Raw genomic sequence first — 12,914 nt, 5'->3', positions numbered from 1 at the left:
TGTGGAAAGTGGGTAAGAATCTGCACAGCACATTCTATAAGTCACCATAAAAATGTACAGCTATATCACATCGTTCTACTCATATACAAGTAAGATAAAAATAAAAATGGCAACAACCAGGATATAGAATTTTTTTATTATCAATACATTTCAACAACACACCAAAAAAATAAATAAAAAAAAATCCAGAATCCCATGAAAAAATTATTAGAAATATGTAAATAATCCCTACCCCACCACGACATCTTCAATTAAAAAAAGCATTATATTCAAAATTATGCGCATATATTTCTTTACGAGTAAAGTTTGCACCAAATTTATAAACATTTTAAGCACATGATCAAATCTTAAATAGGTACATAATACATTTTTAAATAAATACAATTTATCTTTTAAATACATTTTTCAATATATAAAAAGTAGAAAAGAAGAGCCAGCTCCCCAAACGAAATTGATTTAAGGGGACATTTCCCCACTAACCGTTAATACAAAGGGGTCTCCTCCACTGACCCCTAATTTAAAAAGGCACTTCTTCACTTTACACTAGTGTGAGGGAGAATTTTCTACTGACTACCAATGTAAGGTGGCTTCTCCACTAACCACTCATTTAAGAGGACACTTTTTCCATACGCACCAATGTAAGGGGAAGGGGACTTCTTCACTGATCACAAATGTAAAGGGCATTCTTCCTCCAAATGTCTATCGGTGTGAATGGTCCCTTCTTCCCCTGACTAAAATGTTAGAGTACTACCAATATGAAAGGGGTCTTCTCCACTGACCACTAATTTAGGAGGACACTTTCCCACCACTAATACAAGGAGGTCTCCTTCAATGACCCCTAATTTAAGAGGGCACTTATTCACTGACCACTAATGCAAGGGGGGTATCCTGCCGACTACCAATGTAAGGGGGGGGGTTCCACTAATAAAAAGTTAAGGTCATTTTACCTCCAACTATTCACCAGTGTAAATGGGTCCCTTGTTCCACTGGCCAAAAATGTTAAAGACCCTCCTCCTCTGACACCTAATTTAAGAGGGCACTTCTTCATTGTCAAGCAATGTATGGAGGATTTTCCACTGACTATCAATGAAAGGGGGCCATTCTCCACTGATCACCACTACAAGGAGAATCTTCTCCGCTAAGCACCAATGTAAAGCATTACATGTTTCATTGTCGGTTTTTCCTTCTTGACCATTTATTTATTTATTTTTTATTTTCTACTGCATTTTTTTTATTATAAATCTATAAATTTAATAGTCTTACTAAAGTACCATGAGCTGTAGATATAATCAGCTTTAGGAAATACTCCCTGAGATGTAAAATATATTTCTAGGATTCCATGGGGGTGAAATGGTAGAGAAAGGCTGGTATACACTTTCACATATTACATATACATAAATCTAGAAGCATAATAGATAAGGAAATAAGAGTCACAAACTGACCACATTTTACAAACTATTACTAGAAGATGGCAACAGACATTACAAATAAATATTAAAATAAATACATCTGTAAACAGAATGCAGGAGGTAAGAAGGATTTCTTTTAAATGAAAAAAATGAAAAAAAAAAAAAAAAAAGCCAAAAAAGGTATTGTGTGGCACTTAGAAAATCTGGTGTAAACCACCATTTTACCAAGAAGCAAGCACACTAATGGCACGGGTGTGTACTAGCTTCGTATGAAAGAGATAGGATTGGAAGGATCTATGAGAGGTGCTGCTATGCACCATGCTGTCCAGGTTGGGGCAGACCAAGGCCCGAGCCTGAGGGAGAGTCCAGGCGGGACAGAGCAGCTAGGGAGCTGGAAGGAAAGACGCAGAGCTGAGTGAGGTACACGATCACTGGGACGTGTTTGACTGTCAGGAGGACCAGAAGGTACTAATCAGTAGTAAAGTGGGCAGGAAATCGCTGAAAACTATATATGATGTGGAGTAAACTCACTGTTTTGGCACTGCCGTTGAGCTGAGAAACCTGAAAGTATCACAGTATATTTATATTTATGTCTGTGAAGGTTCTTACTTATCCAGACCATGGTATAATGGTAGTGGTATAGCTTCCAATTGTCCCTGATTTTGAGGGACTGTCCCTGATTTGGAGCAATGTCCCTATTTCCCCCTCATTTGTCCCTCATTTTGGTCTTTTGAAACTGGTGTTGCATACACACGGTCGGACAAAGTTGTCGGAGCCAATAGCTTTAGTTTCTTAATTTGATCTGAGCATGCGTGGCACTTTGTCCGATCAGAATTCTCTACAAACGATCGGACAAAGTCCTATCGGATCATTTTGTCGGAAAATTTTACATCCAGCTTTCAAACTTTGGTCAGACATTCCGACGGAAAAAGTCAGATGGAGCCCACACACAGTCGGATTATCCGACAACACGGTCCCATCGGACATTTTCCATCGTAATTTCTGACTATGTGTACAAGGGCTTAGACCAGTGATGGTGAACCTCGGCACCCCAGATGTTTTGGAACTACATTATTTCCCATGATGCTCATGCACTCTGCAGTGTAGTGGAGCATCATGGGAAATTTAGTTCCAAAACATCTGGGGTGCCAAGGTTCGCCATCACTGGCTTAGACCATAGAGAGAATTGGGGCTATTCCAGTCCGGCTGCAATCCTGGGTTTCCCCGGTGGGATGGGAAAGCCCTGGAAGGTGGAGGGAGGGGACCCCGCCCTTGCCACTTGTGAAAGCAATCCTAAAAGATCTCTCTAAAAAAAAAAAAAAGATACCAGGATGATACCTGGAGTTGTATGCATGATCCGGGTATAACCACTCAAATTTGGGCGATGTACAGGTACGACGCCTGGTGGCAAGTGGTTAAATGGCTAAAAATTCCTACTGATGTCTTGTTGTTTGATAAATGATATATTATTTGCTATAACTGTAAAGTGATATGATGAAAATACTACTAAGATGCAGAGCTAATCCCGCAACAGGAAAGCTGCACGGGGTGCATGTTTCAACAGGTGAACAACCACTGATATAACAGACTTATACGGCATTATTAATAAACAACAATTACCTGTAATTAAAGAAATTATCCCTTTAAGAATTATTAAAGCTGCCTCACTGCCAAAAGGAACGTGTGTTAACCCTTGTACACACGGTCGGATATTCCAACGGAAAATGTCCAATCGGACCGTGTTGTCGGATAATCCGACCGTGTGTGGGCTCCATCGGACTGTTTCCGTCGGAATAACCGACCGACAAAGTTTTAGAGCTGGATATAAAATTTTCCGACAACAAAGTGCCACGCATGCTCAGATCAAATTACGACACCAAAGCTATTGGCTACTAGCCGCAACGTAGTCCCGTCCGCAAGGCACGAACGCCATCACGTTCCGAACGATCGGATTTTCCGACAACTTTGTCCGACCATGTGTATGCAACACCACTTTCGGACAAAATCCGTCGGAAAAAATCCGACGGATTTTGTTGTTGGAATGTTCAACCGTGTGTACAAGGGCTAAGGAAGGAAGGACAGGCAACCTACAACACTACTGGGAAATACTGAGGCTTTGCTTATCAGAATGATCCAGCTTTCAGGAGAAGCAGAAGATAATGGAAGATAAAGCAGATCATCTCTGGGAAGCCTGCATGTCAGTATTATAAAGTGAAAGTCTCTTTAACAAAGCTTGTTAAGTAATCTATCATAGGCGATAGCTAAATTCATTTTTTTTTTAAACAACATTAACAAATAAGGAGGAAGACAAAAGTGACCAAAAAATATTTCTTTTTTTTTTGACCGTACATGGATCCATTTCCAGAACGTTGGTTTTGTAACTATTCCAACTTTGGAGCTGAATAGAACCGTAAACTTCCATAACTGGTGCACACTTCATATCTCCGAGTCAAACATATAGTTGACCTCCAGAATACCGTTTCTTAGATATGTACTAAAATTGAAAGGATATAGAGAAAATTAGCATGACACCTTAGAGAGGATTACACATCTGTGAAGCATTTCATCATGGCCTTCATTCATATTGTAAAGAGGTCTATTTTGAATACTACACACATTTTTTGAAGAAAATGGACCCAGTCTGATATGCATTTAACAAATTTGGAATGGTTGATTCATAGACAGTCACCAGAGAACTAAAAAGAACTTTTAAAGTTTGGTTATCCAGGTCGCAGCAACGGTCCATGACAATACCCCAGGTGGCTGGCAGTGGACTGTGCATCGTAATATGGAGACTGGCACATCTACTCCCAGCCAGCCATGGCCCAGTTCCCCTTATTGGCACTCCTGAATGTAAGGGGGTTTTTGATGGGCCCTCTTGGATGTAAGGGAAGAATCTGATGAGCACTCATTCATGTAAGGGAAGATCCTACTGGGCTCTCCTGTTTGTAAAAGAGGACTCTTATTGGCTCTGCTGTAGGTAAGGGGGGGGGGGGATTTTTTTCTGTATATTTGTAAAATCCACAATATGGTTCTGAAAAGCTTTGGAGACCGCTGATCTACTGTAGGTTAAAGGTCTAGATAATTTCAGTTACAGGTGGGTTAAAGTGATTGCGAAGATAATATATTATGTTTTTAATACCAAACATGTCTCCTTTGTGTAATGGTTTTGCACAGAGCAGCCCAGATCCTCCTCTTCTCTGATCCCCCACCAGCACTCCTGGCTCCTCTCCCCCTCCAACTGCCCTCATAACAAGCTGCTTGCTATAGGGGCACTTGTGCTTGGTTCTGAGCCAGCTCTGTGTGTCCATAAAACACAGAGCGTGGCTCGGCCCCACCCCCCTCTCCCTCATCACTGGCTGTGATTGACAGCAGCAGGAGCCAATGACCACAGCAAGGTTAAACCCAGTGGCGGCTGGTGCTCCATTGGTCAGGGGGGTGGCAAACGGACCAAACCACAGACCCCCCCTGCATCACACACCATACCCAACCTCCCCCCGGATGTCAGCTCACTTGTGGTGGCAGATGGCAGCAGCTTGTATCCTCCATGTCCCGGCTCCGTACATCTCTTCCCTCCTCCTCATAGGCCAATAGGATGGCCCCTCCTTTCTGCCAATTGGGAAATATGTCCGTCTCATGACCCGCTTCTCGATTGGCTGGGAGGAGATTCAGTGTTCATTTGCTATTGTCACAAACTGGGTGGGCTTGGAGCGCAGTGCTCTGCGCCCAAGCCCACCTTTTTTTTTAACCCTATTAGAGCCTCTGGCTGTAATCATGTGCTTAAAAAACAAAAACAAAAACACACTCAGCCCACTTTGGAATCCATGTGTCTGGCGCCCTGCATGTAGATTAGTGGGCTGGAAGGTAACAAAAAAAACAAAAACAGCTAACTTTCTACCCAGCTTCTGGAGGCTGCCAAGGCATGAGTGATGTCACTTTGCCTTCCCTTGAGATCCTGGGAAAGCCAAGGATCATAAATAAGGTTGTGCCCTTAACTTGTGTAAGCCCTTGTACACACGGTCGGAGAATCCGTCGGAATGTGTCCTATCGGACTGTGTTGTCGGATAATCCGACTGTGTGTGGTATGCATCGGACTGATTCCGTCGGAATATCCGTCGGACCCAATTTTCCAACATGTTGGAAATATTTTCCGACCAACTGGTTCGATCAGACATACTCCGATCATGTGTAGAGAATTTTGATCGGACCAAGTGCCACGCATGCTCAGATCAAATTCCTACATCAAAGTTATTGGCTGCTAGTCCCATCGTAACGAAATTACGTCATCACGTTCTGAATGATCGGATTTTTCGACAACTTAGTCCGACCGTGTGTATGCAACAGTTTCGGACAAGATCCAACAGGCAAAATCCGACTGACAAAATCCGACGGATTTGGTTGGCAGAATGTCCGACCGTGTGTACAGGGGCTAAGAGTACATTCATACAAGATTTAAGGTGTGTAAATTCAGCATTTTATTGTGGTTTTGTTTCTTGCTGAATTGTTACACGGGGAGGTCTATTAAATAGCAGTAGTTAGCATTTTGATGGAGGCCTGTTTGAAAGTCTACCTGGCATTTTGCATAATTCCACTTTAAACTCATACTTTATAGTGACTGAATCTTTACTTACCACCATACAGACCGAAAATTCCAATGACCAGAGCACTGAGGACAGAAGGTAAGGAGAAGATGGTGAAAACAGTAAGACAACTGCTGGAAGAGGAGACATGCTCCACATTGTTCCTGGTATCACCGTGTACAGATTCTGGTGAAGGAAACACACAAGAGAGAAAACAATATCACACATCTAATTACAGATTACGATATTCTGTATCTTCAGAAATGTGCTGGAAATATTTCTCCTGGTTCTTCATGGTGTGCGCTTCCAAATGACCAGTTTAAATAAATCAAGCCTTCACCGACTCACCATCAACGGAGACTTTGTAATTCACATCATAGGATGTTATTTCACCGTTTTCATTAAAGCTTTCTACAGCAAATCTGAAGTCCAGGCCATCGTCTCTTGTCCATTTCTTTAGAATTACAATGTCCAGCTCCGAGCTGAACTCGAGACGACCTTGATATCCATTTAGGGCTCTGAAACCGAGGTGATAATTCCCCATACGGTGATCACCAGCATAGAGGTCCCAAAACTCAACCGATTTTGGCACCGGGAGGTGAAGATCAGAGCCAATCTGAGCAGTTATTGAGTCTGTTTCTGAAGTGACAACCGCTGCAGAGGAAAACACGGAGAGAAGAGTATTTAGAAAGCTCTGGTAACTGACCAGTTGATGGTAGCTTCAGCGTTTAGCTTTTCATTTATACAACAGGGAAATGTAATCTAAAAATATCCACATTTTGGACAAATTAAAGTGTATGTAAGCCTAATAATACATTTCTCTTAGTTTGTGGACTCACTAGTACATATGGCACTCCAAACTTACCTTTTTCCTGTACCTTCAGCCAGTGGCGTCACTAGGGGGTGGCTTTTGTGGCTATAGCCCTGAATCTGTGGCCCATAGCCCTGAGTCTCTGCAGGGGTCCCCAAGGGGAGGGGAGGCTCTCTGGAGACCCTGATTTAAGGGGGAGGCTCTCTGGGGACCCTAATGCAAGGGAGAGGCTTTCTGGGGATATATACACACACATATATTATATACATGTGTGTGCCCGCCCAAGCATATGACTTTCTTTACTACGCTGCTATGGGCTCTAGCCCCAGATCTTTTGTAGACTTAGCAATGCCCCTGCCTTCAGCCCCCATCAGGTGTATGCTCAGGAGTGCATCCTCGCTCAGTTGTTCTCTTGTCGGGTAGAAATGAATGAGCCGCACATTGATACTGTCACTGATGTAAAACCAGCTTTATAGTGTCACTAAACCCACATCATAAAAAATTATCAATAAATCATGTACTACATGTTGCTCATACTCACTCAGTCACCATAAGATTGTTTTCTGTATTCTGCAAACAACCTGGTTGATCCCGCTGCTCTCTATCCCCCTCTTCTATTCATGTCCCCAATTCAACTAGGGATTTTGCAGAGTAGTGTTGGCAGCTCTGCACATGCTCCGTTTCTTTGCTAAGCAGCCCATGTGACTATAGAGTCACACTTGTGGGTGTATACACAGTGCTAAACGACAGCCCACACAATGGAGGTGGGATATTACATGTAGATTAATGGAGGCTTCACCCCCTCTTATTCTAAGACACGGGCTGGAGGGGAGTTACAGAGCCTGTGACTGGCACAATTCCGCCCACACCACGTTATCGCCAAAAAATAATAAAGAGTTGATTTGAAATATACATTCACCGGTAACTTTATTAGGAACACCTTGCTAGTACTGGGTTCGACCCCCTTTTGCCTTCAGAACTGCCTTAATTCTTCCTGGCATAGATTCAACAAGGTTTTGGAAACATTCCTCAGAGAATTCTTCTCCCTTTTTTCTGGCTGTATGTTTCGGGTCGTTGTCCTGCTGGAAGGTGAACATTCACCCCAGTCTCAAGTCTTTTGCAGACTCTTAACGGGTTTTTTTCTAAGATTGTCCTGTATTTGGCTCCATCCATCTTCCCATCAACTCTGAGCAGCTTCCCTGTCCCTACTGAAGAAAAGCATCCCCACAACATGATTCTGCCACCACCATGTTTCACGGTGGGGATGGTGTGTTCAGGGTGATGTGCAGTGTTAGTTTTCCCCCACACAGAGTTTTGCTTTTAGGCCAGAAATTTCATTTTTGGTCTCATCTGACCAGATCACCTTCTTCCACATGTTTGCTGTGTCCCCCACATGGCTTCTCACAAACTGCAAACAAGACTTCTTATGGCTTTCTTTCAGCAATGTCTTTCTTCTTGTCACTCTTCCATAAAGGGCAGATTTGTGAAGAGCACGACTAATAGTTGTCCTGTGGACAGATTCTCCCACCTGAGCTGTGGATCTCTGCAGCTCCTCCAGAGTTACCATGGGCCTCTTGGCTCTTCTCTGATGAATGTTCTCCTTGCCCGGCCGGTCAGTTTAGGTGGACGGCCATGTCTTGGTAGGTTTACAGTTGTGCCCATACTCTTTCCATTTTTGGCTGATTGATTGAACAGAGCTCCGTGAGATGTTCATATTTTGGGATATTTGTTTTATAACCTAACCCTGCTTTAAACTTCTTCACAACTTTATCCCTGACCTGTCTGGTGTGTTCCTTGGCCTTTATGATGCTGTTTGTTCACTAAGGTTCTCTAACAAACCTCTAAGGGCTTCACAGAACAGCTGCATTTATACTGAGATTAAATTACATATTTACACTCTCTGGCACTCAAGTCGCATCAAAGTATTGTAGGAACATGTATGCGTACAAAGTCGAATGTTAGGGTTTGGGTTAAGGGCTAGGATTAGGGGTAAGGTTTAAGGTTACAGTTAGGGTTAGCAGTACTTGTTAGGGTTAGAACGCTAATCCTAATGATTTCCGCTAACCCTAACCCTAACATTTAACCCTAGTCGTTAAAGTGGAATCCCATTCTGTAGGCTTGTACCTAAAGCTAAGCCTATAATAAGGCTTACCCGTACGCACTATTAATATCTTCTAAACCTTCACAGTTTAGGAAATATTCACACTTCTTGCAGCCGGTGATGTCACCGGGGCATGCACTCTGAAGGGACTGTATACCCCTGCCCTCCCTTTGGCGCTCTGTGCCTTCTGTGACATCATCGCCGCACGGCCAGACGCCTGGAGGATGTGAATCCAGAAAGGAAGATCACATAAAAATGAGAATGTCTGTCAGAACTCACAGCGCTGCAGGGCTTCGTTCTAAGGGAAGTATTTCATGATGCGCTAGTATGTGAATTAATATGCTTACTAGCACATTATGCCTTTACTTTGCAGGGTTTAAAAAAAAAAAAATATATATATATATATAAATAACAGAAGTTAACTTCCCCTTTAACCATAACTCTAGCCCTTAACCCAGAGGTTCTCAACTCCTGTCCTCAGAACTCACATAACAGGCCGGGTTTGCAAGAGAATTGCAGTATTCTAGTCTGCACCTTCCCAAGGTAATACTTAAATCTGGCCTGTTAGTGGGCCCTGAGGACAGGAGTTAAGAACCACTGCCTTAACCTAACCCTAACATGTGACTTTGGCCACACAAATGTTCCTACACTTCTTTGATGCAACTTGAGTGCCAGAGATTGTAAGTTACATCAAAGTCGCACTCAATGGACAGAAATGTCATACTCTCCTATTAGCCAAAAAAAAAAAAAAAAAAGTGTCCAAAACACATGTTCAAAAATGCATCAACCACAACCTGCATAGATGTAAACCTACATGCTATCTCCCTTTCAGTTCATCATGAATGCTGCTATCAGGCTCATCCATCTTACCAACCACTCAGTGTCCACTATTACCTTCCAATCATCCAACAAATAAAAGTATAAAATATTAACAACAACCTACAAAGCAATCCACAACTCTGACCCCAGCTACATCACTAACCTCATCTCTAAATGCAGGGCCGTCTTTAAGACAGGGCAAAAGGGGCAGCTGCCCTGGGCCCTGTCATTGTTGTGGGGCCCAAAGCAGCTGCCTCATACTTGCCAACTATCCCAGTTTACATTCCCTTGTCCCTTTTTTAGTCCTGTGCTGCTACTAATGCTGCCCAGCTCTGCCCTATTGTTGTGTACAGATGACTCACCTGCAGACCCTGTGTTTACATGTAAATACTGGCATTCATATGTAAATAGCAGTGACATGCATATGTAAATAGCTGAGGCCAACTGCATTGATATGTAAATAAAGGCAACATTCATAGCTACATCATGCCCCCCTGCAGTGAGGAGAAGATGTGCTGTAACCTATCGCAACCAGTGAGCAGTATTACTGTACAGCAATCTCTAGCAGCCAATCAACAAGAAGAAATGTGCTGTAACCTCTAGCAACTAATCAGTGAGCCTTAAGGAGTGCTGTAACCTCTAGCAACCTGTCAGTAAGCAGTAATGATATGCTGTAACCTCTGGCAACCAATCGCAATCACTGCCTGATCTGATACAGTAAACTGATTTTAAGTTAGTTTTAAACTGATGCTATTTATTGTATGTCTCTGAGAAGGTGGAGAGCAAAATTGCGAAATTGCAATGGGGGAGGGGGGCCCTAAGAAAATTTTTGCCCAGGGTCCATCCAATATTAAAGACGGCCCTGTCTAAATGTCACCCACACCGCCCTCTTAACTCCTTCCAAGACCTCTTGACGGTATTGGAACAGGTTCATCCAGCGCCCTGGACAGTGATACAGAAATGCGTCCCCCTACACCACTGCTAATGCATGTCATAAAATGCCTGCCCATTTCCCTTGATTGGCATGGAGTATGGACTGCACATGTATGGCCTATCACTAACTTTCTATTAGCTAGGAGGTATTTGCACATGCACGGTATATCTTTTGTGTCAGCTCTGGGCCGATAGGGTGAAAAGTGGGCATGATGGAGCAGAGCGTGACCGCTGTCAGAACTGACATGAAGGCACTGCCTGTTTGCTGCCAACCACCAGCATCTGGAGCATGGTGTGTTGACCCCCCCCCCCCCCCCACACACACACACACACACACACACACACACACACACACACACACACTGCTGTTAGGGTTGGCACCTTTTCTTCAAGTTAAACCCAAACACTTTAGAGGCGCATAGCAATTTTTTTTGTAGTATAAACTATACATATATTTTGCTATTAAAAAACTTTTCTAATCATATGAAGTTAATAACAAGAGTCCCCCTTTACATCAGAGACCACAGAGTTCCACTTTTACATTTAAACTTGCAGAGTTCCCTTTCACTGTAAGGGGGGACTCTGCAGACTCTGATGTAAGGGAGAACTCTGGGAACTCTAAGGGATGCTCTGGGAACCCTGATCTAAGGAGGGGTAACACTGAGAACTCTGCTGTATGGAGAGGACTCTGATGTAAGGGGGAACACTGTGGCCTTTGGTGTAAAGGGGAACTCTGATGTAAGGGGTGCTCTGAGAACCCTGATTTACCTTAGTGTACTCAGAGGCAGGAGATAGAAGGGGGGAGACTTCAGTCACAGACAGGGATGGATGGGGAGCTCACTCACCCCTTGGCATTCAGCACCTCTCATCCAGATGTATCCGAGGCTGCTGAACTTCAAATTTCCGGCCCCCACTTTACTTTTCTAAGGAGTGTGGGCAGATAGAGGGGTAGGGGAGAGGGGAGGAAGAGGCGCAGATCAAGCCCTCTCTCCTCTCCCATCTGTATGTGGGGGGGACTGTTAGTGCGGACTTTGGGCAGCATGAAAGAGAGTGTAACAGACACTCTCGGCTTAGACAACTGCAGCCAGCAACCCTGCTGGGAAGCCATAGCCTGGTCTGAATCGTGTGTCTGGGTTTCAGGCAGTCTGAAACCTGGACACAGGATTCCAAACCCAAACTTTCTGGCTGAATCCCGAACAGGTGGTGACCCTAACTGCTGTGCTTGGGATGGCTGCCCCTCCTGTCAATCCCTTGTCCTGGCCCTGTCTCCTGCTCTCTAGCTCCCTTGTTACACCCCCCCACCCCCACCATTCTCCAGGACTTCTCCAGAGCCTCTCCCATCCTCTGGAACTCCTTACCCCAATCTGTCCGGCTATCCCCTACTCTGTCCACCTTTTATTCAATCCTTGAAAACCGATCGCTTCAAAGAAGCCTATCCAACCTCTAACTAATAAACTGTAATCTTACTTTCTCCATCATCTGATCCCTAAACAGATATAAACTTTTTGGTGCTATATCAATCCTGCATAACAATAATAATAATAATAATAATAACAATATTGTGCACAGATTAGAAATGTATCCACTGACATAAATGAGAACAGAATGAGAATGAGAATAGAACGTCACAGAGTCATATACATTAGTATGTCAATAGGTGACTGCGTAGTACAGCTATGTGATCTCTCGCATACAAACATAGTAGGCTACAATGAGAATTGATTGCAATTTGCACCAGTCAAGAAAGTTTACAAACTACGGTAATCTAATTATTTTACATTTGTACTTACTGCACACGGCGACGAGCAGGATTATCAGCAACCGCATTTTCATATTAAAGAACCCTCCAAACACAACCTGATCCTCTGCACGTGTGCCAAGTTGGACGTGAACAAGTTGTATACATATTTTAACTGCCACGCCTCCCCTGCTCTGCCTTACGTGACGCGTCCTGTCTGCCATGCCTACCCTCTTCCTTACATCACCTCTATAAGCATATGACAATGAGTCATTGAGATTCTATGTACAGCATTAAACCTACTTTTGCTTCCTGAACCTTTTTTTTTCACACACATGCTAAAATGCACTTTTTTTTAACACCAAAACACAATTGAAACCCATCAAATACTGTACGTTTTCTGACAGCAGAGCAATTTTAAACCATAACATGTTAGGTTTCCATTTACTCGGCGTAATATTCTTCACAATATCCAAAAGGGGCTAACTTTACTGTTTTGTTCTTTTTACATTCAGTGAAGTGT

The 12,914-nt window shown here is 43.3% G+C and overlaps 1 protein-coding gene across 1 annotated transcript; it reads right to left on the bottom strand.

Annotated features, from left to right (window-relative positions):
• Window positions 1-3,693: 3,693 nt before the first annotated feature.
• LOC143975617 (uncharacterized) lies at window positions 3,694-12,565 on the bottom strand. The gene is made up of 4 exons (XM_077478096.1): window positions 12,444-12,565; window positions 6,338-6,643; window positions 6,041-6,175; window positions 3,694-3,903 (listed from the first exon to the last, which is right to left on the bottom strand). Exons 1-4 carry the CDS (start codon window positions 12,484-12,486, stop codon window positions 3,893-3,895), a joined length of 495 nt encoding a protein of 164 aa, XP_077334222.1. The 5' UTR covers window positions 12,487-12,565; the 3' UTR covers window positions 3,694-3,892.
• Window positions 12,566-12,914: the final 349 nt, after the last annotated feature.

This window comes from Lithobates pipiens, unplaced genomic scaffold (genome assembly GCF_037356315.1).
Source record: "Lithobates pipiens isolate NorthernLeopardFrog02 unplaced genomic scaffold, aLitPip1_a1.2 Scaffold_13, whole genome shotgun sequence".
Classification (NCBI taxonomy): Eukaryota; Metazoa; Chordata; class Amphibia; order Anura; family Ranidae; genus Lithobates; species Lithobates pipiens.
This window is presented reverse-complemented; position numbering and strand designations above follow the sequence as displayed.

Excerpts from the sequence above, each read along its gene's own strand:
- LOC143975617 (XM_077478096.1), bottom strand. The coding sequence starts at position 12,486 with ATGAAAATGCGGTTGCTGATAATCCTGCTCGTCGCCGTGTGCA. Across the intron at positions 6,644-12,443 it reads CCTGCTCGTCGCCGTGTGCA|CGGTTGTCACTTCAGAAACA; the intron begins GTAAGTACAAAT and ends TTTCCTCTGCAG. Across the intron at positions 6,176-6,337 it reads TTACAAAGTCTCCGTTGATG|AATCTGTACACGGTGATACC; the intron begins GTGAGTCGGTGA and ends TTCCTTCACCAG.